This window comes from Euprymna scolopes, chromosome 6 (assembly GCF_053919585.1).
Source record: "Euprymna scolopes isolate OS-2025 chromosome 6, ASM5391958v1, whole genome shotgun sequence".
NCBI classification, from domain to species: domain Eukaryota; kingdom Metazoa; phylum Mollusca; class Cephalopoda; order Sepiida; family Sepiolidae; genus Euprymna; species Euprymna scolopes.
Genome location: NC_136487.1, coordinates 16,784,523 through 16,809,661, shown reverse-complemented (window position 1 = coordinate 16,809,661; position 25,139 = coordinate 16,784,523). Strand labels below are relative to the sequence as shown.

At 32.8% G+C, this 25,139-nt stretch overlaps 1 protein-coding gene across 1 annotated transcript in view; it reads right to left on the bottom strand.

Annotated features, from left to right (window-relative positions):
• The window catches only part of LOC145277457 (kinesin-like protein KIF28), a 118,531-nt gene that overhangs the window by 51,924 nt on the left and 41,468 nt on the right, over positions 1–25,139 (bottom strand). The window contains exons 5-11 of the mRNA XM_080128820.1: positions 16,824–16,902; positions 12,188–12,254; positions 11,190–11,376; positions 9,761–9,916; positions 6,414–6,511; positions 5,469–5,566; positions 1,733–1,883 (exon numbers count right to left, since the gene is read on the bottom strand). Of these exons, the coding sequence (XP_079984946.1) occupies positions 1,733–1,883; positions 5,469–5,566; positions 6,414–6,511; positions 9,761–9,916; positions 11,190–11,376; positions 12,188–12,254; positions 16,824–16,902 (836 nt within the window). The remainder of the gene's footprint in view (positions 1–1,732; positions 1,884–5,468; positions 5,567–6,413; positions 6,512–9,760; positions 9,917–11,189; positions 11,377–12,187; positions 12,255–16,823; positions 16,903–25,139) is intronic.

The following is a 25,139-nucleotide window of genomic DNA, read 5'->3' as shown; positions in this document are numbered from 1 at the left end:
CTAGAAATATAAAAGACTTATTTTGTTTTTACTTTTTAATGATGGTTAAAAAAAAAAAGAAAAAGGTAAAAATACTATGTGAATAATAGTAAGACAACTAAAATAAAATTCTTGAAAATTTGATGTTCATACCATGTTTCCATATAGGAATGTTACCGAATTATCAACGACATATTCCATAATGAATTCATATTTTTATAATGTAATGAAGACGCAAGCAGAAAGACCTTTTTTTTTTCAAGACTTTATTCAACTGAATTTTATGACGAATTCGGCAAGTGGCAAGGAATGCATGTTAATAAAAAGAAGAAAATATTAAAAAAAAAAAAAAAAAAAAAAAAGCAATCGGCAAGATCACGTGAGAGGAGATATGCAAATAAAGAGAAAGTCACTTTAATAAGGAAGTTATTATCAGAAAATTATAACAATTTAAAAGAGAAAAAAAACTGTTTTCCAAATTGTTTAAAAGTTTTAGTGTTCACTTGGAACATATATTCTACTCAAACAAAGCAATGGGTGGAAACAACAAATAACACATAACTGTTACCAAACGCAAGAAAATTTACTTTTCTATCTAATTATATAAGTTTCATATGTTGGTACTGATTATAAGATTTATCTATATATTAATACGATAGCGTGTGTGTTATTTTCTATGTCACGCTTACGTTCGGGTCGTTTAATTGTTATGTACTTCCATTTCTTGTCATAAATAATTTTACCAAGAATTCTTCATTAGTTTTGGTTTTGATTTAAATTATAGCTGATGGCACTTAAGTCATCTATTTTTTTTTATAAATAATTTTTCCAAAAATTCTTCATGAGTTTTGGTTTTGGTTTCGATTATAACTAATGTTACTCCAGTAATCTGTTTTTTTTTATAAATGATTTTATCAAGAGTTCTTCATAAGTTTTGGTTTCGGTTTCGATTATGGCAGAACGAACTCATGTTATATATTTCGATGCAAGCAAATGCACCCAAGTCATATGGATATATATTTTTTTTATTTTTGAAAACGCAACTTTATAACATATAAAAATCTGTAAAACATTAACTCTATAATAATATATACGGAATCTGCAAGAATTTAGATATATTTAAGCGTACTTTGCGACCGGGCTTTACTGGGCGTTCATGCTAGCTTAGATAAATACTCTTGCAGTTTTAGCAAAAAAAGCTACAATAATATCAGAGTGTCTCATTTACACTGAACATCTACAGAATGCCAACATAAATATATTACATACGAATAAGTCCCCTGTGGAATTTCCACAGGTCCCGCTAGTTATCTACGAATTTGTTATCGTCACTTTTTTGTGTCATATTCCAAGATGGCGCCCGATTTGTTTGGAAGCTTCAAGAATAATAAAAAAAATATTTATCTTAACCCAACAGGCAACAACCCCAAACTGAGTCTTACAGTTTCACTAATTAAAAAAAAAAAAATGAATAATTTGAAAAATCAGACCAAGAAACAACATAAAATTAAGAAACTAAGAAAGGAGGAGGAGGAGAAGAAGGAGAAGAAAGAAAGAAGACACAAATATCACTAATAAATACACATTGGTCTTTTATTATAGTAATTGAATGGAAGATGTATTGTGTGAGTGGAAACATGTTGGCAAAATTGCATATAATAAATAATATTTGTTGGAGGAGATGTCAAATGCTAAAAGAAGTGACTGAACTGCAAAATAAAAATATTATGGGAGCACATAAAGGTATACTTACCTTTAATTCCCGTATTAACTTATCCATAGGATTTTCATTTATCACAGCTTTGTTTTTAATTTTTTTGGCTCTGTCTGCATATCGTAGTGTGGACACAGTCTCTTCATAATTGATGTCTGCCGGGGACAACGCTGCTATCATTACAGTCCGACTTGAAAATTAAGTAAAGAAATTGTTATTTCACAGTGGATGATGAGTTATTTTACTGCATTTACTGGTTCTTTAAGAATTACATAAAATTTCTTAGTCAGCTGGGGAATAAACGAACTTATAAGATCATCTTTCACACATGCTCCAAGAATTCAACATAAACAACAAATTTGTGTACGATCGTTTCTGAGACGATATTAATTTCCCCTTAAGTAATACAATTTACCAAATTTACACTTCTAACGATTACTATGATACGGTATCACTGGTAGAATACTAAACATAATTATATCCTTCTTAGATAAGAGAAAAATCCAGGTTGTCCTCGACGGTCGTACATCTAAACAATATGACATAAATGTGGGAGTGCCCCAAGGGTCTATACTTGGACCTCTGTTGTTCCTAATATTCATAAATGACCTCCCGACAAAATTGCCTCTGAGATGGGTATATATGCTGATGACACCACACTCTATAACAGGCACGACAGGAAAACAAATGAACACATATCTAAAGAAATGGCAGAAACACTAGAGGACAACCTCCAATCTGTAGTGGAATGTGGACAAAAATGGATGGTCACGTTCAATGCCACCAAGACTAAACTAGTTTCCTTCAATAATTACAATAAAACCTTCTTTACCACCAATAGCAATGGCCAACGAGTCTTTATCTGAGAGTACATCTTTCAAACTCCTTGGCCTAACGTTCACAGGAAACATTAGTTGGAACAATTACATTGAAAGCATTGCCAGGGCCGCTGCAAAAAAGGTAGGCTCTCTCTACCGTGCTAGAAAATTACTAACACCCGAAAGTATCCTGTACCTCTATAAGGCCACCATTCGCCCATGTATGGAGTATTGCTGTCATATTTGGGCTGATGGATCTGCTACTAGTCTCTCACTCCTAGACAAGGTTCAAAAGATAGTCGCCAATCTGATAAGCCCTGAACTGTCATCTAAGCTTCAGCCTCTGTCCCATCGATGAAATGTTGCATCCCTCTGCCTGTTCTACAAGTATTTTAATGGAGAATGCTCTGACGAGCTGCAAGCACTTGTGCCCCCATGACGTAAACACCCTCGACAAACCCGACAGGCAGCTAAATCCCACCCCCACACAGTAGAGATCCCTAGATGTAAAAGGTATTTCTACTCCAGTAGTTTCTTCCCCAGAACCGCTAGACTTTGGAATTCTTTTCCAGGTCCCTGCTTCCCCAACTGTACTGACGTGCAGAAGTTCAAGTGTAGCATGAACAGACATCTTGCTGCCCAAATCCCCACATAGTATCCCAGTAGATGTTGCCTCCTACACCAAAGTGGCAATATGCCTTGGGGTGAAAATGTAATAAAAAAACAAAAAAATAAAAAACAATATCTAGACGAATGAAAGAAATGGGATTTTCTTCTAAAAGGTGTGCAAAGAAGACATTTTTATCTAAGAAGAACATCAATGATAGAAAGAGGTTTTTCTCGTATTATGGCAAGAAAGATACAGACTGGTTCAGGAATGTTTTCTGGTCAGATGAATCAAGATTTTATCTTGTTATTGATGCTCCCGAACGGTGCAATCGAAGAACTGGAGAAAGATTTTCACAAAGTTGCATAAAAATGACAGTTAAACACTGGAATGGAGGGATAATGATATGGGGAACTTTTTCTGCAGCAGGAGTTGAGGAATTTATTAGATGTAAGAAGTCAATCAATGCAAAGGAATACATTCGAATGTTAGAAACAGAACTGTTACTAAGTATCCAGAAGCTGGGAATATCTCAGAACATTATTTTTCAACATGATAATGCCCCTGCACACACTGCTAAAGTCACAAAAAAAAATGGTTTTCTGATAATTCAATTAATGTGATATTTTGGCCACGTCAAAGCCCCGATTTAAACCCAACCGAGAATATTCGGTCCATAATATCTCGTGCATTGGATGGAAGAACTTTTTCGAACAATGACAAACTGTGGGAAGCTGTGCAAAGCGAATGGAATAGCATCTCCTCTTCACAGTGTTCCACTTTGGTTGAGAGCATGTCTAAAAGGATTGATCTTTTAAAGAAATCAAAAGGGAATGCGATTCCATCCTAAGCATTTATTAAAGTAAATGTCTTGTTCTGTGTTATTAGTCTCGTTTAAGTTTCCTTGTTCAATATAGCATTTAGTGCGATAAAATGTATAAAATTTGTTTGGACCATTTTTTTTGCTCTCGAGTATATATATATATATATATATATATATATATATATAGACGATTCCAATATTTTTCTCGATTCTGATACAATTACCAATTCTGTACTAAATTCTCAATTCCGCTACAATTGTTAACCGAATGACCCGGTCCAAGCCGGGTTGACATGCTAGTATGTATATATGTGTATATACATATATGTATGTTCATGAATTAAAATGTGGCACGCGTCTGCGGATGAAATGTCAGAAATTGACAAGCTAAACGGGAATTGTTTCAATATTTCTCACAAATATAAACAGACCTTGTTATTGTTATGAAAAATGTAACAGAAAGGAATCTGGTTATGTGGAAAAAGTGACAGAAGGAAAACGATGGCAGTTGGAGATTTGATTGTCAACCGAGTGGAAGCCATGATAATTCTCTCTATCTACCATAAGCAAGAACAACAGGAGAAATAAAAAACGGACTGCTGCTTACACCAATGGTTGTTGTGTTTTGAATTCTTAAAAAGGGTTTATAATATAACACAATTATTGATTCCGATTCTTTATAAATCTCTAAATATTTAACTATAAAGTTTTTTTTGTTCCCCTGATTACCACAGAAACACATGTTAAATATGCAGATATTTTCCCAAAAGTAAAAATACACTCGTGGGAGTGATTTATAAGGTTTAGCTTTATTGGTAGTTTAAAATCAATAAATATTTATTACTTTATTATTACTACCAGCACGGGAAGATTTTGTTTGAAAAAATTTTTTTTAAAAATAAAGATAATTTAAGGAATCATTTTTGGCATCGGAAAATAGACACGATTTTTTCCGATTCCAATACCCCAAAAGTTCCGATATTTCCATTTCCAATTTCAATTAATCATCCCAACAATATATATATATATATATATATATATATATATATATATATATATATATGCTTATTTAATTTATTTGTACATATATGTATTTACTCCTAACTGCTACAATTACACCAACATCAACCCCTCCCTGGGCTTAAATGATATCACCATCATAACAAAACTTCTAAACAATCTCGACATCCAAATATACTTTCTCTGCATCAGTGTTCTCATACTTCACAAATATTTTCAAAAATATAAAAGGATAAATGTTTGAAAATGAATATGCAATAGTCTACATATTTGCCTCCCCATGAGGACAGAGTTAGACACAAGATCAGTTTTCAATGTGGGGAAAATCCAGCCCCCAAGGCATTAAACAGAAATTTAATGATCTCGATCTAGAAGGATTTCTTTACTGACCGAGGACAGAAAAGATTAAGGGCAGCATCATAACAGATACTACACTTTCTTCCTTACCAAAAGTCCAAGAAATTTTGATATGCAACATAAGTTATTCAAAAGTATAAAATTACTGACCTATTGCCGCCTAAAGCATTTTTCAAGAGTTTCGTGAGGACAGAATCTCTGTATGGAACCATAATTTTCCTTTTGCCCATAGCCAAATCAGCAAGTGCCTGCAACATACAAGAAGATGAAAAAAAAAAAAAAAAATCAGAACAATAAAAATGTAAATTACTAAAAAAAAAACGGTATTCAAATTCTTCGGACTACTGTTTAAGAAGATGCCGCGCAGATGACACCAGCGATACACGACCATTGAAGGAAGAACCGTTCGACACTATTTTTGAGACATTTGATCTGGAACCTCCATAAACAACACGTGATCAACGACGGTCGGTTCGGAAAAGAAAGGTCACCGATCCACTAATGATCGGTCCTAAACGAAAGAAGTATTAATAGCTTTTACAAACAAAAAGCTTGGGAGGGGGATGTTGGGGACGCACTCCTACTGCCTCGAATAATGAACTATTTCATGACGTCACTTCCGTGAAGACTGGTTTACTAAGTTAGTCAGAGACGGACACGCGAAGAGTGTGGTCGTCACCACTAGTCCAAGATATAGCTCAATTACGTCTTTCATGTATTTTCGTTAATACATACTTAATTAACTGTTACTGTGTTCTTCCTCGTCAATTATTCAAACACTAACACCACAACAAAAATAATATAAAAATGTTAATTAAAATCAGTATTATACATTTCCCTGGACAACGTTGGGATACGAGTCCAGCTAGTTAAAAATAAGATAAAAATAATAATGTGGAGTTCAAGATTGTAAACGAAGATTCTTACTAATTGATTGATTGATTTATTTATTTTTAAAATATCTTTGTGATATATTACGTTTAAAATTAGTATGATAACTTAAAACATTTTTTGATACAACCAGATATTGATAAGGACCAGATATTGATAAGGACCTTTTCTAAAATAAAAACGAAATCCGTTTTTCTTACTTACTGATATAACATTACTAAGGGCTGAGAGAGACTTGTTGATATTCGCTCCTTCACGTAATCTGTCACCTGTAGCCCCTGTACTGTCAACACGTTCAGATCCTTTAAAGAAAGAAAAAAATTAATGAAATTAAAGCTAATTTAAATTTAAAGCATTATATAACTATAGTGATGATGCTGTTGTTATTGTTGTTGTTCTTCTTCTTCATGAACATCATTTATGATGATGATGATGATGATTTTGTTAGTATTCGTTTCCCGATATTATTTCCTTTGATTTCTTCAAAAATAAAAACAAAAAAAAATTGCTCTTCAAACCAAAAATGCATAAGTGCAGAATTCTCTTCTGTTCTGTACACAACTAATGGATAAAAACAATTTAAGGTGTAACACCTGTTAGCCTTCTTCTGATTTACCATATAGTCTGTAGATGAAACTCCTCAGTCGTGGTGAAGGCAATCCATGTAGGAGAAAGAAGTTGTGATGAAAAAAAACAACAAAAATAAGATAGAAAGTGTTCAGTAATCTTCTAGCATGAATCCATATCTCCTTCCTGTGGAGCAAGTAGGGTAGACTAGAATCTCAAGCCTTGGTTGTATTGGATATTGGAGTTCGGGGCATCCGAGGCAGGCAAAGATGACGGTTCACATAAAAAAAACTCCTGGGCAACGCCAGACACTTACAAAGCTGAATAACAAACGCCAACATGATTGTTGACCTCTGACGCAAAAGCAAATGTAAACAGTAGACAAAGCGAATGGAATAAAAAACAATTAAAAACCGAATTATGAAAAATGCAGGCTAAAGTAAAAAATAAATCAGTTTGAAGAAAAATACTTAGTCACTACAAAGATAGATAGATAGATAGATAGATAGATAGATAGAGGGAGAGAGAGAGAGAGAGACGCATTGACCAAATTCTGCCTGTTGCCCCATCCTCTCTCTCCCACTCCACACCACACGTCCATCTGTCAAATAAAAGTGACTATTTTTATAAGAAAGAATTTGTCATTTATTTGATAAAAAACAGCAGTACTTAATGTACGCAATTTAGGTCATCAAGAATACACTTGAAAGGAAAAACAGGGGTATCTTGGAAGAATATACACCCATATGTAACAAACGCAATTTGGTTGTCAGGACCAGTTATTCTGAAGAAGGTCGAAGAGTACATAGGCTGACATGTGAAAATGGCACTTAAGATAAGAACAGTAGTCTGTTTATATATAACCAATAAATAAATAAATAACCAATATTCAATCATTGACGTATCACCACATTCTTCATCTCTATATATAACGTAGTAACATTCGTGTGTGTGTTTGTCTGTGTGTACAGCTAATTGCCATATATGTGTACACCTCTCATGGTCAAGAAATATTAACGCCCACAATAAGATACTTCTGTCAACGGAGACATTAAATTTTATACATAATTTCTATATATAGAATTCTTCAAACTACATCTACATTGATTGATTTACAGCTATAAGCATATCACATTAAATGAAATCTACTTAAATAATTAGCTCGATGATATTATTTATTCGACATAATAGCTTGTTTCAACTGTACTAAAAAAAATTTATTTTTATTATTTAGTTTATTTAAATTTAAATTTATATTTGATTTAACTTATTTAATCTGAAATCTGAAACCGTTTCATTTTCAAACCAGAAAACCAAAGGGGAAACAACTGCGATAGTTTAATTGAAAAATTGTTTTAAACGGAGCACGTTATTAAATATTTTCTGTAATAGATTTGTTTTCATTTCGAAATATTCTTCTAAGCTGAATTATTATTTTTATTTTTAATTCGGAGGAAATTTTTCTTCGCTTATACTTAATTTTAAGTAACCTTTTTTTATTTGTTAGAGAAAAATAAAACTAATGTCCTCATTTACTTGCATCTCCACGAGGGCAGAGTTAGTCAGACACAGGACCAATTTTCCATGTGAGTAAAATCCATCACCCATAAATTATCTGCTCCTTTTTTTTTTTTATAAAATTTAATCGGTGTTGCCCAGGATTTATTATAAAAATTATACCATAGCAAGTGTGTTTAATTGCCTGCGAAACAGATTTTCTTTATAATTTATTTAATATCTTAAATTAAAAATGGTCAATTTTTACGACATGACCCAGTGTCGTTTAACCCCTAAAAAGAATGAAGATCTGCTTTTTTGGGGCCTAATACGTTTAAGCAGTCTTTATAAATAATATCTATATAAATTCAACGTAAAATGAGCGCCTACTTTTTGGCCACTAAGCGTTCAACCAGACATGTCACCTCTAGCATTTTTTCAAGTTTGGCGATCGAGGGGGAGGGGGCAAAACATGACAAATACAATTTTTTTGTGTGGTGGTGGTGGTGGGGGGGGGCGAGAATTACATTTGAAACATAAAATAACGATAAATTGAATTAAATCTTATGAGACCATTCTGTACTTTCACCTAACAATTTTATAAACAAAACGAACCCCAAAATATGACAATTCAATTTTTTTTTTGGAGGGGGGGTACATTAGTTTATTATATTTGCTTTAATGATCAATATATTTTGTTTCCACTAATTACTGAGCTGTGTCGTTGTTCCAGACCCTTACAACATCACAACAATTTATAAACAAGCCTGTGGAAGAATAAGTTTCAAGCAATGCTAGGAAAAATTTCAAATGGAAGAACGACAAGTGTTTCTTTTTGTCTTATATTAGATGGCATCCTCAACAAAGATATTACCTTCATGACACATAACTATAAGCAGTAACATCACGCATAACCATTTGAAGAACTTTACACACTTTGTACCACCTCGCAGTAATGAGAGTTATTATATTAGGATACATTTTTATTTTGGCTGATGAATCTCTGTCGCATTTAATAATGTGCAGAGACATATCTAATTTAATTAGTCCCACTTTTTTTTCTTCTCTTCAACATTTTTCACGTAATAACGTTAGCTTTAGTCTTTTCTATATTTTCTACTATTATTGGCATGTGATCTTCAGAATTGTCTGATCTTGTTTCCTGCTTCCTTTGTTCTGGCGCATTTGACTGCTTGGTCTAGTGGTGTCCATCGATTTGCTGTGTTGATACCTCATTGTAATACAATTTCTTATTCCAGTAGCTTCTTTCTAAAAATTGTGTGGAACTTTTTTTCTAATGACTGTTTTCCTTCTAGCGTTAGTCCTTTCAAGGTTAAGTCCAATAAACATCTTCTGTCTTTATGACACCCATCTTTTGGTCTTGTTAGTTTCTTTCATCAAGTGGTTTCACACGTTGTCATGAGCAATTTCCATAAAACAAAAAGAAACATACAACATCGACAGTCAACAACTTTTACAAAAATTACCTGCAAGATCTACCAGATTAATTACACTGGATTTTCGTGTTTTTTCGTCGGAATCTTCTGACTTCAAAATCTGATCAAAAACAATCGTCACAACCGTATGAGCCCTGGAACTGGTGGCGTTCATATTAGTCGACGCAACTGTGCGATTGGCAGTTCCTGTTGAAGAAGAAAAAAACAAGAAAGGAAAACTCACTGAAAATCACTCGACAAAAAATAAAACTTAAAAAAAAAAAACCCAAAAAACATAATTACCGAAACCATATCTATATACATTTTTGGTGATCAATTTCACTCAGTTTTTAAAGAAAAAAAAAAAAATGGATCAAAAATGCATTATTTGTATTATTTTAACTACTGTTCTCATATTGAGTATTATCCTCATAATGTTTCGGCTGATATAACCCTTAACCTTCTTCAGGTGTATCTTGTCGAATTCGAGAATCTTTTTGTTGAACTCTGGACTAAAATAAAGGGTTCTGTTGGAAACTCCGTGCAGACTCGTGAATTCGATAGAAACATTCCCGAGTTCGACAAGATATACCTGAAGAAGGTTGAAGGTTATCTCGACCGAAACGCTGTGAAAATAGCCCTTAGGAGGAGAACAGTAGTCCAAATAATACAATCCTCATCTTAAAAATTCAGAAACACAATTTTGTTCAAGTTTTTTTGGGAGGGTTTCTTTCATACTAATGATTCACCATTTAGCAAGACTAGAAGTAATTCGAGGATAATGAGATTGACAGTTGAATAAACAACATACTACAAAAGGATTGGAAACACCAAATGGAATAAACAACACTTGAAAACAACCTTGTTGCAGTCTGCATGGAAACAGCCACATGGCAATGTGCTCCAAAAATTCTTGGAAAGAAACTCTGTTCATGGAAATTCTATTTGGTTTTAAATACACAGAGGAGGCAAGAAAAATATTCGGGTTTATTTTACAAACCACAAAGATTAACAAAAGGGATAAATATATATATATATATATATATATATATATATATATATATATAACAAATAAATGTTACTAAAGGCAAGATAAGTTACTCTTCTTCCTAGTTAGATAGGTTTTTAGTATTTTTACTTAATGTGAAATGATTATTCAGTTCGAAAAACAAGTAATGTCAACCGGTTATACACGAGCACAAGGAAAAATGGCAGCAATGTATTTGTTACGCAGCCATTTTTTCTTGTGCTTGTGTAACCTGTTGACATTAATTGTTTTTCAAGCTGAATAAACATTTTACATTAAGCAAAACACTAAAACTATTCAGCTAGGTAGAAGAGTAATTTATCTTGCCTTTGGTAACGTTTATTTGTTATATATTTGATATTTTTACCACTTTTTCGAATCTTTGCAGATTGTGTTCATGTTTATAAATACAGTATGATTATTGCGTTATTTAAAAGTCTCATTTTCACTTACCTTGTTCCATCCGTCTTTGAATGTCATTGTAGCTGCCAACTGGAATCATTTGCAGACCCTCAACATAGAACATTCCCATCTTAGGATTTTGTCTCACCTGCAAACCACCTTTAGGGCTCTCCTTCGTTAAAAGGTCACGTACCTGCTCGTTGTAGATCTCCATCATGGAAAACGATACTTCATAACTCTACATAATGTAAACAAAAAAGAGAAATATTTAAACACAAGTCAAAACTACCAAAAAAGTAATAAAGTTTTTAATATTATTATCAAGTTGGTGCAAAAGTTTTCGCCAGTTTGTAAAAGGGGTATTTTAAACGATTGTAATTTATTTTAAACGATTGTAATTTATTTTATACATATTGTTATTACTTGCACTTATCACCATGATTAATTTATAATTTTTTCCTTTCAGATTATTAAAGAATCATTCACATTTTTTGCAATATTCTCACTCATGTTAACCCGAAAACAACCTTCTTTAGTCAAAAGAGAGGAAATCATCTTCCATTATGATAATGCACGTCCTCACACAGCACTACTGTCCAAAGATCTCCTAGGAAAATTTGGCTGAGAAATATTATGCAGCAGCATATGCTGGCGGCTTAAGATTTTGAATGCGTTTGCTTTGTAATATCATTGCTGATTGGTTGTAGTGGTCAACTTCCTTTCTGGCTTGCCCAATCAGACGCCATCTCTCTAGTGAGCTGAACACATGACAAAGTGCATAAAGGTTAAACCCATGGCAACCCTCTCTTTCTTCCCGGACCTTGAGCTGACAACAACATGGGACACCACATGGGGAGATCATGGAAAGAAACTCTGTTCATGGAAATTCATTTTAGTTTTAAATACACAGAGGAGGCAAGAAAAATATTCGGATTTGAAAAACGTTAGAAATTAATTTAATTTCTCTACTCATGCGTTGCTAAACTTGCTGAAATAGAATATCAAATATGTCCGAAGGAGAAATTTAACAAATTTGGGCGTATACTCACTCGATTAGGTTTGTCATTGTTGTGTATTATTTTAAACAATTCATCACAAGTGATTGGGACAATTCCTCTAAAAAATAAAAGAAAATAGGGAGGACGGATGCTGTAGTTTGCTTGTAAGAAGGAAGAAATTGAAAAAAAAAAAAAAAAATAAAAACGTTTTAACTTTTTAAAGGAAATTTTGTTGCGAAAACGAAAAAAAAAATTCTTTAGAAAATTATTAACTAAATCTTAATAGTTAGTTTTTTTTTTTGTCTTTTTAAAAAATATTTATTCCCTCGCGGACATCTCAGCAAAAACGCTATGCATAACAAAATAAAGACAATACAATGCATATGTGTAAAGGATAAACTCAAACTGAAGCAAATGAAAACATAACAATGGTGGAATAAGTTAGTAATAGACCATTATCAATGCATGCCGCCATCTAAAATTAACAATAAATATTTTTTTAATCATCTACATCATAATTGAGGTCATAAAGAGTTAAAGAATGAATGATAATTCTTGGGTTAATGAATAAATGTAGAACACTTGAGGTAGAAGGTTCAGCTCACAGTGGAAGGCCAAGTGATAAAAATTGACTTGAAGGGAAAGAGGGATAAATAAAGACTTTGCCAGAGTTAGGTTAGCTTGGAAGTCAATTTCTTAAGGTCGTTCTAAACATGGCAGCATATAAAATGGGCTTTAAACCGATGATGATGATGATGATGATGATGCTGATGATGGTGGTGGTGGTGGTGGTGGTGGTGGTGGTGCTGGTGCTGCTGCTGCTGCTAATGATGATGATGATGATGATGATGATGATGATGATGATGATGACTTTACCTTTGTGTGATGGGTCAGTAGTTTTGAAGTTAATCTCCTTTGAAGATAAAAGAAAAACAGAAGAACGTCATCTCATTACAATGCTCTTCATGTGTAATGAGGGAGTGTGTGTGGTCATAGAGGTATCGATTGACCTCTGCAATGTTTGTGTTTCTCGGCATCCTACCCGTTTGGTCAGTGTTCCTGGCTAACTAAACAAACACTGACCCAACAGATGTAGATACAAGCTAAAGGCGAAAGGAAAACGGAAATAGGTTTGAAAGATTAACGTTTTGGAAGTTCGTTGGTTGTGTTTATTGAATGTTTCGATTGGACGGCAAATAGGAAGTAATATTTCTTCATGGACCAATCAAAAAGCAAAATTTGCACACACACACACACACACACACACACACACACACACACACACACACACACACACAAGCTTCGGAGAAAACTTACCTGCCTATTAGAAAAAAAACTTGAATGCCTACTGGAGAAAACTTGAATGCTGCTGGAGAGAATTTGAATGCCTATAAACTAGACACTGTCCTCGAGTATCTATAGTCTCTCCATGCAAGGGTTTGTCAGATCAACCTGGTATGAGGATACTTCCCCCCCTACAAGTAAACCTTGAGTAAATATGCAAAATAGTATTAAGAACAGACCAAGAAGTTTCAGAGTCGATTTCTCATTGAAAGCAAAGCCATCCATGATAATCTCAAGAAGAAAAGGCACACACCTACGATTGAAAGACATGAGCAAAGTCTTAAGAGGATTAAACGAAACAAGCTATTTTGTACCCCAATCCATAGCTAAACCCAGATCAACTTCTAGATCAGTTGCATATTTCAACTGATCTGAGGGATATGGGCTGGAACAATACCAGAATTTAAAAGTGTCGCCATTGTAACAATATTTCTAACCGAATTAGTTATTTAAAATGAAAAAGAAACTAAGAAAAATCCTTCTTTTTTTTTTTTTGCAAAGTACATGGTAGAATAAATTGGCTAGTCATAATCAAATATCGCTATATCAACTACATTGCTACACATAAAGTTAAAGAAGGCAAAAGAAAAGGCACAAAAATTATGATTGACATTTAATGAAAATCGAAAAAATATAAAAGATCAGCAGAAAAAAACGTTATATTAACAACTTTGATAATAATAATAATAATAATAATAATAATAATAATAATAATAATAATAATAATAATAATAATGATAATAATAATAATAATAATAATAATAATAATAATAATAATAATAATAATAATAATAATAATAATAATAATAATAATGATAATAATAATAATAATAATAATAATAATAATAATAATAATAATAATAATAATAATAATAATAATAATAATAATAATAATAATAATAATAATAATAATAATAATGATAATGATAATAATAATAATAATAATAATAATAATAATAATAATAATAATAATAATAATAATAATAATAATAATAATAATAATGATAATGATAATAATAATAATAATAATAATAATAATAATAATAATAATAATAATAATAATAATAATAATAATAATAATGATAATGATAATAATAATAATAATAATAATAATAATAATAATAATAATAATAATAATAATGATAATGATAATGATAATGATAATAATAATAATAATAATAATAATAATAATAATAATAATAATAATAATAATAATAATAATAATAATAATGATAATGATAATAATAATAATAATAATAATAATAATAATAATAATAATAATAATAATAATAATAATAATAATAATAATAATAATAATGATAATGATAATGATAATGATAATAATAATAATAATAATAATAATAATAATAATAATAATAATAATAATAATAATAATAATAATGATAATGATAATAATAATAATAATAATAATAATAATAATAATAATAATAATAATAATAATAATAATAATAATAATAATAATAATAATAATAATAATAATAATAATAATAATAATAATGATAATGATAATAATAATAATAATAATAATAATAATAATAATAATAATAATAATAATAATAATAATAATAATAATAATGATAATAATAATAATAATAATAATAATAATAATAATAATAATAATAATAATAATAATAATAATAATAATAATAATAATAATAATAATAATAATAATAATAATAATAATAATGATAATAATAATAATAATAATAATAATAATAATAATAATAATAATAATAATAATAATAATAATAATAATAATAATAATAATAATAATAATAATGATAATAATAATAATAATAATAATAATAATAATAATAATAATAATAATAATAATAATAATAATAATAATAATAATAATAATAATAATAATAATAATAATAATAATAATAATAATAATAATAATAATAATAATAATAATAATAATAATAATAATAATAATAATAATAATAATTAGCAGGACCTGTGGAAATTCCACACTGGCATCTTTCATATGTAATATATTGCTGCTTGGCATACTGTGGACGTTCAACGTGAATGGAGACCTTGTGATATTATTGTACCTATTTACAATGCCTCCCCACGGGACAGAGTTAGACACCAGGGTCGTTTTGTAACATGGAGAAAAGGTACAAGAATAAAAATTGTCTCAGTCGTGAAGGATTTCTCCTCCACTGAAAGAGAACGAGAAATGGAAGTGCTGCAGCTGAAGAACAGACACTACACTTTGATTGTAGCACGTTTGTTAAAACTGTAAAATTATTTATCTAACTAATCTAGTTAATAAAGTGTCAGAATATATCTAGTTATTACGGGTTATCTCCAATATCCTTATGAGTCTGTGACATATTTCCATTGTATGGACGCCCAGCGCAAACAAAAACCCCATGATATCATTATACCATCTTTAGACAGAAAAGATACTACCCTTGGATCCTAGCCAGAAGACCAAGAAGTTATATTTTAGTTTCACATACGGCCCAAAACCGACATCATTTATCATTTATTTATTTATTTTATTTTATTTATCTTTTTTTTTTACATTTACTTTATAAGTAAACCCGTAACAATAACATTATACAACAACATATTGCAAAACATATTGATTTGATTAGATGATATGTGTGTATGGTGATATTTTGATAGGGTTCCGTACTCATAGTTTCAAATCGACGTCCTAACAATAATTTTGAGAATTTTAAAACGCCTTCTCAGGTATTTGTGTAACGTGGCCATTAGTTTTTAAGAGTGTCGCTACAGTTCAAACCTCTTTCGACCCCCCCCCACGCCGTATGGTACCCTTGCAAAGACACAAACAAATAAAACATAAATAGGAAAGAAATAAAAATCCGAGTCGGCATTTTCTTTGTGCAAATGAAATGGCTTTATTCGTGGTTCTTCCAAAACAACGCATTACATTCTATTTCCAAAGTCTTTTCACACACACACACACACACACACACACACACACACACACACACACACACACACACACGTGTGTGTGTTTTATAAAATTCTTTGTCTTCTTGCTACTTCGCGCCGTCCTGGCCAGCGCTTTCTCGCCTTTGTTTTCACACACCTATCTTTCCCGGCATACAATTCGTTTCTCTCCCGACCACGTGGATTATTTTTATTTCCTTTTTCTGTGACGCAAGCTCGTGCACGCCTGTTTATTTGCATACGTGCTTTAACGGTTACTGCTGTTAATATTTTCAATAGCCATCTATCCTTCGGCTGCTGCTAATATTTTCATATGCGCTCTGTTACATTTGTAGATCATTGTAGTTTAGAAAAGACAAAAAAATAAAAAATATGGTGAACTTACTTGTTTGGTCCATATCCGATCATGGAATAGGATTTCCCAGATCCAGTTTGTCCATAGGCAAACAACGAACAATTATAACCTAAAACGAAAATAAAAAAAGGAACACAGTAAATAAATTGTTGTCAAAAATATACATTGAAAGGTTTTAAGCAGCAGATATTTATAAGATACGTCCACTGAATCTGCACATTTAACGACAATAAAAGTCTCGAAATTCTATTTCAAACTTAAGCATTACAGACCAACAAAATGCTATTTTAAACTTAAGTGTGACAAATCAACGAAATGCTATTTCAAACTTATGCAAGAATGACCAACGAAATTCTATTTCAAACTGAAATGTGACAGAGCAACGAAAATACAATTTGATACTTAAGTGTGACAGATTGACGAAAATGTTATTTCAAACGTAAGCATATAGGAATATGCAAAGCTGCAAAAATGCAAACAATATAAATGAGTTTCTGTTAATCTTTCATATTTTTTCGATTTTCCTTAAATGCCACTCATAATTATTTTGACTTTTCTTTTGCCTTTTTTAACTTTATGTGTAGCAATATATTTGATATATTGATATTTGATTATGACTAGCCAATTTATTCTACTATGTACTTAGCAAAAAAAAAATGTATTGCTTAGTTTCTTTTTCATTTTAAATAACTATTTCAGTTAGAAATATTGTTACAATGGCGACACTTTTAAATTCTGGTATTGCTTCCATGTTTATCAGTCTTTCAACTTATTACAATCACTAGATAAATATGATATGACTAAACAACAAACAAGTTTATCTTTGTCTTTACTCTTATATAGAAGTCAGTTTGTGTGTGTGTGAGAGTCCTTTCCTCATAGGTTCCGAAACGGCTGATCCTATCTTTTGTAAATTTCACACAAAGCTAATTTATCCGGCAGTGTTCTTAGATATGTTTTTTCCAGAAATTCATCCAATAAGTATCACAAAATCAAAAAAATCCTAAAAATAGTCTTTCTCTCTTACAGATAAAAAGAATAATTTTAACAGATTAATATTTTATGATATTCCGGCAAGAGAGATAATAAAATCTTAGCAAAGAATTTCTTCTTAAAATGAAAACAGAATTATGGACATTTGGAGATATAGTTCAGTGATAGATCATTCGACTACAAATCGAATGATCTTCGATTCAAGCCCGGGTGTACCTCACTATTTTACTATTTTCTTTTCCTTATTAATGAGTTCAATTTACTATGAAAGAAGAGGTACCATTTAAAATCGACGCAAATCATTTTTTCGTTTGCATATTTTAAAACTAAACGTTAATCTGAACATCTATTACTATTTTTTAATTTTTTTTTTTTTTTGCGAATTAGTCCGCCAGGCAAATTATTCCTCGTTGCACTATAAAGGTACAGGTAAGAAAAAAGTGTTGCCGATGTGATAGGAAGAATTTATGATGAGCTCCTGATGGGATGACTTCTTGAACGTTAATGATCAACATCACTGAGGTGTACCTATTTACTATGCCTCCCCACGGGACAGAGTTAGACACTAGGGTCGTTTTGATCGATGTCGCATCAATGTTGGATGACTATTGGGCAAATTGAAAAGGAAGTTGTCCTGAATCATACAAAAATGTTGTAAATAAATTATCCTGAAAGGGACGAGTAGAATTGCACAAATGCGTTGAAGATAAGTTGTCCTGAGAGAGGGACAGTGTAATATGCAAGTTGTCCTAAAAGGGGCTGGTAGAATTGAAAAAAAAAACGTAGAAAGTTGTCTTGAAAGGTGTCGAGTAGAATCTCATAAAAGTGTAGGTAATTTGTCTTGAAAAGGGCAGGTACGATCGTATAAATCTGTAGTATAAAAGTTGTTCTGAAGACAGTTTTGTCATGGAACAGGAGGAATGGAAATGTTCAGAAAAAAAAAATGTCCATTTCTTTGCTGATCAAGTTGATAACTAGCGAACGAAGGCGGGGACGGCAACTGGTCAACCAGTTTCGTTGAACAGTTGCTTTTTCTCAGCTCTGATCACTGATTACATGTAAAATCACGCACACTAGTTAAAAAAAAAAGGTTTTGCATAAATAAAAACTAGTAACAATTAATTCAAAAGCCACGGTAACATAAACTGTAATAGTTAATCAGCTACGGTGTTATTTCAGGTCGCCTAGGTTATTATTCTCCCCCTCTCTCTCTCTCTCTCTCTCTCTCTCTCTCTCTCTCTCTCTCTCTCTGTTCATTTAATGTCGAAATGCTGTTCAAACAGTATTCTTATCTTATATTAACACACACAGGGTTGCCGTTTTTTCTTATATGATCGTACAACCTTAACAGTGCGATAATGTTGGTACAACAAGCAATCTCGCTTGGTGTTGTGTCATCAAGAAATGAAGAGTAATAAAAAAGACAGATCAGAAAAAGAAAAGAAATAAAATGAATCGACCGCATTTTATCCAGAAAGAGTAATGCTATATACTTGCCTCCTGACGAAGGCAAAGTTAGACACAAGGTCGACTTTTAATATAAGAGAAATCCAGCTCCCCCAAAAGAGGTACTCTGCAGTGGGACAAAAATAAAAACTTGTCTCAATTTGGATTAAGTTTTCCTTCACTGACCGAGAACAGAAAAGATGAAGCGTAGCATTTGAACAGACTACACATTGCTCCTAGCCAAAAGCCAAGTTCTGAAGAGCAATCTAAAAAAAAATGATTTGTATGATTCTGTCTTGAGTGATAATGGACGCCTATTGACAGAGTGGCACCACAATGAAGAGTTTATAGCGAAGTAAAGGTTTCACAATCTCTAACCACACTTCTGATTCAATATTGCTTTAGTCCAATGTCAAGGAGAAATTCAAGATGGCTGAGAGCAATAGTAGAAGCAATGCTTAAATAAGCGATTTAGAACTGGGGTTATTTCAGACTTGTCTTTCTCCTAGACAAGTTGCTCTACGAAGGCTTAGAAGTTTAATCCACCCTACTATATAATCCATAATTTAAGAAGAGAAGAATTCATATCTTTGTCAAGGGTATCAGAGAAAGTCAAGCTCAATGGTACCTGGCATTCAACAATTTAAGTACTGATCAACATTGCTGCCGTTGTTGTTGTTGTTGTTAATGCTCATTATTCATTAATTTTGAATAAATCAGATGTTGGCATTCGTTTCTCCAATATCTTTCTAGTTATAATTTTACTAGAAAGACATTGGGTACTTATGGGAAGGTTGCCAACATGTCTAAGTGAAAATATTTCTGAAGAACAAACAGGACACGAACTTGGCACACTCAGGTGGTCAGTCCGTATCATTAACCACTGAGCCGCCATCACCTCCCCGTTGCTGTTTAACTTTGTGGAGTAAAAGGTATTATTAGAAAGAATGTAAAAGTTAATTCATACAAAATAAAATTATATTTTATTGGCCGTGTCTCCAATTTGGAGAGATAGCCAAATATAGAGTCACCGGTAAGAAACAGTCACATTGTGACATCCAGCTATAAGGTTCTGCTGGGGGACGGCTACTATGCGATACGATACAATGGAGTGTGTTAATATCTCCACTGGACCATCTGTAAAAGTTGAATATCGAATGTAGCAGCAATTCCTGGGAACATGTTTACCAGAAAGAACAGTTGGAAATAAGTCATACACCATCCAATATGACTATCCAATTCCTGCAGCTATGTACCTAGAAAATGGGGCTATTAAACCTGACATAGTGATATAGGACAGAGGAAGAAAGAAGCAACCTTAGTAGAAGTTAGTGTCCTAAAGGATGCTGGGTTAAACAGAGCTGAGATGAAAAAAGAAATAAGATCTTATGTACAACATGAAGTACGGCACAATCACGTTGACACACCGGTTCTCGCCAGATCACTGAAGTTAAGCAACGTTGAGCCTGGCCAGTACCATATGGGTGACATTTGGGAAGGCTATATGCTGTATATATATCACCCAGCAAAAAGAACTCCTCACTACAAAGTTGTGGATGGCCTGTGCCCCTCCAGGGGCTCAAGGCTATTGTATGGATGTACAACATAAAAAGGAACTGGAATCTTAGGCAGATTTCTTTCATTCAAGTAATCATAGGAGCAATCGGACTCATGAAAAAGAATTTCAAAAACTACCTGGCAAATATATCCGGTGAACCAAATACAAGAGAGATTCAAACAATGGCACTAAAAGAATCTAGAAGGAATTGCAATAATTCATGTCAAAACTTTTGCGAAAACTAAGTTGACTGGTCATTATTCCGTTATCTATATATGCATAAAAGTGAGAATGTGTGTGAGGACACTTCTCAACCTATTAAATTTTTGATCTTGAAATTTAGTATATAGGGTATTCAGACACGTGGAAAACTTTTTAATCGGTTTGCACTCAGAAAAAAGGGCCGCTAAGAGGTCAAAATTGAAAAATTGGTATTGGCGGTCATCGGATTTTTATCTGTTTCACAACTGTGCATGCTCGAATCGTTCACATGACACCTTCTCTATGTTAAGAATAAATAGGTTTAAAAACACTTTTTAAAGATTGTGGCAAGCTAGTCTTATGGTCATCGTACTTGACTTTATGTTTTGGTTTTGATCTCAGCTCGAGTATTTTTCTTTTTACTTACAGGAAATGAACTGTTTAGAACAAACAATACTCGCATGCAAATGTCTCAGTTTCTTTCCGTTGTAGGAGTACGGCCCTTATAATGAAACGAACTTGCGGGACTCTGAGTTGGACATGCCTGTCCAAGCACATAGAGTCAATACCACAATGTTTATTATTTTTTTTAAGGTATGAAAATATATATTTCTTGTGCTTTCGATTGGTTGAAATAAAATGGGCATATTAAGATTCTTATTCAATCAGCGATTGATAGTTTTAGAAAATAAATAAATAAAAAATATTAATTTGCTGCTGATTGGATAATGTTCACAACTTCAGTAATCCAACAAGAACTACCGTTTCCATGTGATACGGCCATCGGGATTTACATGGCAAATCGATAATGACCTAAACTACGTATCTACCAGTTTTATGCCCTCTATATGATTACTGGACAGCAGACGTTCCTTCCTCACGTGTCAAATCATCTTTTTTATTTTTTCATTTCTTTATTAAACCGAAGATAGGGCAGCTATGGTGAACGGGTTTGGACGGAAATTGCTAGTCTTACAATTTGACATATTGTTTTACGATTTAACGGAAGCCGCGTTTCAGAATTAGTCGTCGTTGTACGCTAAAAAAAAAAAAAATCTGATTAATCGTCTGCATTGTTGCCAGACCTTAGTGACCGGAAATGGATCATATCATTAGATTATGATTGATAGTTTTTTTTTTTGTTTTTTAAAAAAGGAGTCATCACTTATCAAGGCCAGGATATATCTTACTACTGATGCAATTCTCTATCTATATAAAAGCCAAGTACGTCCAAGGATGGAGTACTGGGCAGGAGCTGCTAAAAACAGCCGACCCTGCCTTGACAGAGTACTTCATAACTTAGTGGGGATGCCCTTTTCTCTTCCCTGCAACCTCTCTCCCACAGAAGAGACGTTGCGAGCCTGTCTTTGTTTTATCGTTATTTCCATGGCAAGTACTCATCTGAGCTATAATCCCTGGTCCCTCCTCGTCAATCTTTCACGATAAACACCCGTCTAGCTGAAACCACTGTCAATAATTTCCCCCACTCTTTATCTGTGCCTAAATCAAAATGTAGATTCCACAAACAAAGCTTCTTTTTTGGAAGTGCACGCCTGTGGAACTCTCTTCCATTTGACTGTTTCCCACCTGACTACAACTTGGATGTCTTCAAGTTCAACATAAAACAAATTCATGATGAACTACCCCCTTAAATAAGACACTTTATCACATTTCCAATACTAATGATTATTACGATACTATCCCATTGATTAATAATAACCCTTATCCCCGAGTGGTTTCCGGACCTTGATAAGTGGTGACTACCATGTACAAAAAAAGAACAAAGGTCACTCAAGGATAACGGTTAATGAGTGGACGGTAGTCAATGGGACAATATCGTATTAATCGTTAGTAGTGGAAATTTGGTAAATTGGATTACTTAAGGGGACAGCTGATCAAGAACTTGTTTACGTTGGACTTGAAGACGACCATATTGTAGTCAGTTGCAAAAGAGAGAAGAGAGTTTCACAGTCGTGCAGTTCTAAGAAAGAAGATTTGTTCATGGAATCTACGTTTAGGTTTAAGCACAGATAAAGAGTGAGGAAAATTATTGATAATGGTTTCAGCGAGACAAGTGTTTTTCCATGAAAGTAAAGACGGGGGGGGGGACCATAGATTGGAGCTCAGACGAACACTCGCCATTAAAATAACGATAAAGCAGAGACAGGCTCGTAACGTCTCTTCTGTGGGAAAGAGGTTTCAGGGAAGAGAAAAGAGCATCACCTACTAGATTTGGCGTTTTTTCTTTTCTTTCTTTATTTTTGCATTACTAGTAGATCCCACGTTCAATGGTTCAGAGCCGGTGCTACATCCGGTAGTGAGTATAAAGAACCAGCCGATGGGGCCCCCGGAAGGTAGGGTTTCAGCAGCACACGGGGTGACTCCTCAGTGTTAGTCCTTCCATTTACCCTGAATGCTTCCTCATAAAATTATAGAATCGTTTCTAATAGTAACATTAAAAACAAAAGAAAAAGTTATTGTAACAAACAGAAATGTTTTTTTTTGTGGTGCAGTAAAATATCAATGGCAGTCATGTTGGAAAAACAGCAACAGTGAATATTGTTTTATGTGTCAACTTTCAATTGAACAAACTCGCAAAAAAAAAAAACAATTTCTTTCAGCCAACCAAAAAAATGAGGATATTCACTGCCGAAAATTTGCGCATACTATAAAACCCAAACAGAGTTTTCTTCCCCTCTTTCCTATTCTTCCAGACCTCGACAGACATACATATGTCACTATCCAGCCATGGCCATTTGGGTCGGAAAAATTCCTCAGCATATAGTATACACATGACGAGAGACACACACACACAAGACTTACTATACATAGCGACAGCATATACACACTGCTAAATTAACGCAAATACACAGTCCACACAAACATTCGCTCAATAATTAAACAAGCATGTTAACAATGCCTATCCCATTCAAACATGTAAATGCCAACCGAAATGAACATGTGTATTCATAAAATGATTGCTGTCTTAGCCACCCTGGTTGTTTTGGTTGGTTGTTTTTGTTTTACGGCATATCAACACTTTTCGGGTTATTTAATGCCGAATCCAGTGATTTTGAAGAAAAATTTTTTAATAGATTTTTTTTTTTCAAATCGGTTTCTACTTAACTCATAGTTGGGACCCTAGCAGGTACTATCACTCCGGGTCAGAGTGGACCTGGGAGCAATGGCAATTAAAGAGTGGCTCCACACTCCCCAAAGCCTGCAAGCTGCGGCCTCACCATCAGATATAGTTTGAGGTTATATCCAAGACCATTAGTAACCTGGTACTACCAGGCTGACTATTACACCAATAAACTAGTATAGATCTGACAGGAAACCAAATATACTGGGTGGTTTGATTATTTAATAAACCAAATATATGATAATGTACATGGTCTTTAATGGATTTATTACAGCCTATAACGCAAATAACGGGTCTAATCCAGGAATCAGATGATTATTGTTGGCATTCGTTTCTCCAATATATTTTTAGTTAGAATTCTTTCTAGAAATACATTGGATACTTACAGGAGGGACCACATGAAGGTTGCCAACATGCCTAAGTGAAACTATTCCTGTTGAACGAAGTTGATTTGAACTTGGCAAATCCAGGTTGTCATTCCATGTTGTTAACCACTGAGCCACCGTCACCTTCCCGTTGCTGTTTAACTTTGTGGAGTAAAAGGTATTATTAGAAAGAATGGCAGTCAATTCATACAAAAATTAAATTTTATTGACTAGAAAAACAAATTTATTACAGGCTTATTCCATGTAATCTCCTATAAGGCAAATAATGGATTTAATCCAGGACCAGAAGTGTTGATATGTTCCACACATAGTAGCTCAAGAGATAATACTCTGACGAGTCTTGAAGCCAGAATTTTTATGCAAATCAGCATAAAGATTATCTTTGATATATTCTTACGCGCTTTTCTACTGTTCTATCCAAGGTGTAAGAATAGTTTCGAGAATTTAAATGTAGCCATCAGAATTAAATGTAGTAATAAATGAGTCGGTTTTAAATGTATTTTATCTATTTAATAAAATAAACAATATAAGCATAAAATCAATGATTGGCCTATGGTTGTGAAAAAAAGAGTGTAAAAGTTCAATATGTTGTTGAATAAAGAAATTTAGAGATCGTGCAC